General features: G+C 53.7%; 1 protein-coding gene across 1 annotated transcript; it reads right to left on the bottom strand.

The window, feature by feature from the left end:
• Positions 1 to 2,648: 2,648 nt before the first annotated feature.
• Positions 2,649 to 4,091, bottom strand: mrpl44 (mitochondrial ribosomal protein L44). Its single transcript, XM_056411118.1, has 3 exons — positions 3,482 to 4,091; positions 3,231 to 3,409; positions 2,649 to 3,127 (listed from the first exon to the last, which is right to left on the bottom strand). Exons 1-3 carry the CDS (start codon positions 3,968 to 3,970, stop codon positions 2,962 to 2,964), a joined length of 834 nt encoding a protein of 277 aa, XP_056267093.1. The 5' UTR covers positions 3,971 to 4,091; the 3' UTR covers positions 2,649 to 2,961.
• Positions 4,092 to 4,202: the final 111 nt, after the last annotated feature.

Genomic DNA, 4,202 nt, shown 5'->3' with positions numbered 1-4,202 from the left:
GATCGGCAGATACTGATTTCAGTGATCGGTGATCGGCACCAAAAACCTGATCGGTGCATCTCTAGAAACCAACAAATGTTTTGAACATGTTTTCCACATCGAAGTGCAACATGCACATGCTCAAGGTATGTTTTCTCTTAAAATATGTTTAAACTCAATACAGTAACTTCTGAAGAGTTCTCTGTTGTGAATGTTTTGCAGTTCATGAAGGCAAACAGGCATAAGATTGTATATTGTCAAATTATTTATCAGTAATACAGTAAAAATGATGGGAAAACTTTGCAAGTCGATTTATAGTGTGCGCCCCTAAATTTTCTGCTTGCGCCCCAAAAATTTAAATTAGGGGCCACTGTGCTCCTCGTTAAAAAAGTTAGTCTGGAGCCCTGGAATGTATTTTAACTCTAATCTGTCCTTCTGGTCACATGACATCTATTGTTCTGTCCATCCTGGAGAGGGATCCTCCTCTGTTGTCTCCTCAAGGGTTCTGACCTTTTCCCCCTGAAGGGTTATTTGGGAGTTTTTCCCGGTCCGATGTGAGGTCAAAGGTCAGGGATGTCTATGTGTACAGATTGCAAAGCACTCCGAGACACATTTGTAATTTGTGAAATTGGGCTCTACAAATAAACTGAATTACATATGGTGTGGTAGTGCAAAGGATCAATAACCTTTAGTCATGTGATCGATGGTCCTACCCGACACCACACGGAGGTGTTCAGTGACCCGCATCACAAACCCATTGCACTGCAGCTGCTTTGCTAAAGTGGGCTCTCTCTGGGAGAAGTAACGGAACGCTCCTCTAATCCCAAGGTACAGATGCGTGGTTACCCACTGCGCAGCACCGGAAGTCCAGCATCCAGCTGGGACATGGATGTGGTGGGGCTGTTCACGCGACTTGTGGGCTGCACAGAAGGTTCTGGGTCGGTCGTGGAGTGAGTGAACGTGTCGCTGTCATTCTCTTAGAGGAGAATACTTCCACATGTCGCCACACAACTGGATTAATGCCGTTATGAGCTTAGTTACCTCAGCGTGGCTCCCTGACCGACATGAACGTTCACAACCAAAAACACTTCAACTGATAATTCGCGGAATGAGTTTGAGGAGCTTAACAAAAAGCGAGATAATAATAATAAAAATAATAAAAATACCAAAATCATTAATACAAAATAAAACGTGGACCAGCAGGCCATTTACACATGAACCGTGCAGGTAATTCATCCGCCGTGGAGCCTGGGTTGTAGCTCGGTGGTGGCGGCCCGACACGCTGCAGCAACTGGTACCGACAGCTGGCTACCGGCTTACCGGGGCGAGCCGGAGTCTGGGAGGTTCGTGGCTAGCACGGGAAGCTAACGTCAGCTCGCTGAACAGTCACCTCGTCACCGTACCCCGCCCAACGATGTCACACCGCCGGACTCCCGGTGGGAACGGCCCCCGGTACCTGACGTTAGCTAGCGCGAGCAGGCTGCGGTGGTTGAATCCAGCCGGTGTGTCCGCCCGAGGACCCGGCGTGATACTCACAGGATGCCGGAGCAGGAGGTGCACACGAAGGAGCCCACCGTCATGTCGGCGTAGGTCGGGCCGCGCTGGTCGCAGTCGAAGCACTTTCTGTTGGGGGGCAGGCTCGTCATTTCCCGCAGCAGCTTCAGGTGCTTCTCCTCCTGTTTCCGCTTCGCGCTCGCCGCCATGTTAACGGTTACAGCGGCGGGGGGCGAGCGGTGCTAACGGTCGCCCGTGCGCGAGACCGAGGCGACTGGAGGTTGTTGTGAGGGGGGGGGCGTGTCCTCCAACGGGAGGCGCTGGATAGATAACACGAAGGGGACGAGATGGTTTGTGACGTTCACTTCCGGCTTCGCAAACGTCCCGTTATTCATGGCCCGTTTCTTTTTGCTTCAGGCTGTCTGAATCCTTTTGGGCTCAAGATGATTCTAATATACTTTATTTTCTTTTAAGAGTCTGGATTGTTGAGCCAGTTTCATTTTAGGAGCCGTAATTAGTTTAGTCTACGGCGATGTCGCTGTGTGTGCACTGCGCATTACGTTCAACCGACGTCATCTATATGTGCTAAGAAGTTACGATCAAACGTTACATTCCTTTACCTGTGGTCATCAGAGCATGACATCATTCAACATTCCTTTACCTGTGGTTATCATAGCATGACGTCATTTAACTGTGCATTCAGAGGGAACACCAGCTCGGTGAGACATGAACCATCTTGTCTCTGAGTCAGACCTCTCGATGGACGCATGACGGTGCAAAGCGCTGCTGTTCTTTCATTCACTCATTGGCGCCACCGTGTGGTTTAGCACAGTCACTGCACGGGGGTCTAAAGGGATATGGATCTGTGTTTCTTCTTGTTTTGCGTGTCAGGAAACAATGGCCTCGTGAATGAAGAGCATCACAGTCCAACATGTCTCTGCTCAGAGGGTCAGGTGAGTCCAGAGAACACGAGCCCTGTGACGGGGCTCCTCCTCGAGTTCCATGTAGATGTTTAAAAGACACAGGATATTCAACATTAATAAAGAGAAATCACCTAAAGATGAAACTAAAGTCATGTCAAAGACATCAAGTGTCCATCCACAATACTCACCTCTCATCAGACAATAACATGGAAGAAAATACTCATGTTCCCAAACCAGAGCATCAACACCGTCATGGTTTACAACACGTTGGACTTTTTATTACAGATGAACAACAGAGTGCAACCGAAGAGCAGCTGAAGGGATCTCAGACGGCTTCTCCTTCTGTCGGGTGGCGGGGCTCTCGGTGTCATCACGTGTTCAAGGAAACACGAGACCTACGAGAGTTAAAGCCTGGCTCCTAGTGACGGGGTAATACGTGACATCGTGGGCTGATTTAGACCCAAACGATGGTGATCGGTGCAGTGAGACTCCAATAAGGTCGATGGAAACTTTATTGATCTGAACTTTGCTCCCAAACGAGAGCTGCCCTGCTGGAGGTTCATGACTAATGGCTGCTGAGTGATTGAGCCGAGGGCTGCTGCAGTGGAGAGAAGTCCAGGGGCCGGTGGCTCCCGGTGTAGCCGTAGAGAAGCCGGAGGGCCACGCGAGCCGCCTCCTCCTCGGCGGCCGCCAGCGTCTCCCCCGGGCCCTGAGCCAGAAGCTTCCTGTCGCTGATCAAGAGAAAGAAGTCAACTCCTCACATCACACACGTCCACATGAAGACCACCGACATGCAAAGCTTCCCCTCCGGTTCACTCCGCTCAGCACGCGTACCTGTACAGGCCCACGAAGTAGAGCGGCAGCACGGTGCTGGCTCCGGCCGCCCTGATGAGGCGAGGCTCTGGCAGGGGGAGCTTCTTCCTGGTCAGCTCCTCCACCAGCAGGCCCATGGGGTCCACCACCGGCCACATGGCAAACAGGTCCTCCCCGACCAGCTGGGCGCCCAGGAAGTCCTGCGAGGAAGACGGGAAGACAAACGTCCATCGAGTGTCTGGCCCCTGGTCCTCCAGCCTTCAGACGCTCACCCTGAGGAACGCTCCGGCTCTCTCGGGTCCTCCGCTCTCCCGCAGAGCTCCGATCACGGCCATGAAGGTGGCCCGCAGCACGTCGTCGGGAACGGGGCAGGCGGCGCTCATGGCGAGGTCTTCAACGCCCAGATTTCTTGCGACCTTGGTCAGGACCGCCGGGCCGGTGAGGTGCCTCACGACGCTCTGCACGCCCGCCGCCGGCAGGGTGGGGAAGCTGGCCCGGCACCAGGCGCTCAGGAAGCTGCTGGTGAAGCTCGCCCCCTTTCTACTCAGATCCACGTTATCTTTCAGAGCCAGAGCGGCGGTCTCAGAGTCCACGCCCAAGCCCCGCCTCCTCTGTTGCTCCGCCTGCAGGTAACACGGGTTGACGAAGGCGGTCTTCAGCTCCTCCAGGCAGAAGTCCTCGTGGAGGCGGCTGCTGAACGCCTGAACCTCAGCGTGGAAGTTCCAGTGAGGCTGCTGGGAGCTGGAGGTCAAACAACACATCAGATCGGCTGGAGAACAGCTGCAGACAAGCTCCTCCCACCTGGCTGCTGCTGGGTTACCACGGCAACCAGGAGGGAGGAGCTCACCGACGATGCAGGTGGTTGGCGGGAGGAGAAAGGTGTCTGAGGATCACGGCTTTGTTTCAAAGGGTGTTAACTGAAGGGGGAGGGGCCGTAATGTTGTGTGTAACGTAACCATGACGACAGCCAGGCCCCCGGGGGGGGGGGGGGGG

The sequence above is a fragment of the Pseudoliparis swirei genome, unplaced genomic scaffold (genome assembly GCF_029220125.1).
Source record: "Pseudoliparis swirei isolate HS2019 ecotype Mariana Trench unplaced genomic scaffold, NWPU_hadal_v1 hadal_119, whole genome shotgun sequence".
NCBI classification, from domain to species: domain Eukaryota; kingdom Metazoa; phylum Chordata; class Actinopteri; order Perciformes; family Liparidae; genus Pseudoliparis; species Pseudoliparis swirei.
Note: the sequence above shows the minus strand (reverse complement) of the source record. Positions and strands in the feature narration are given on the sequence as shown.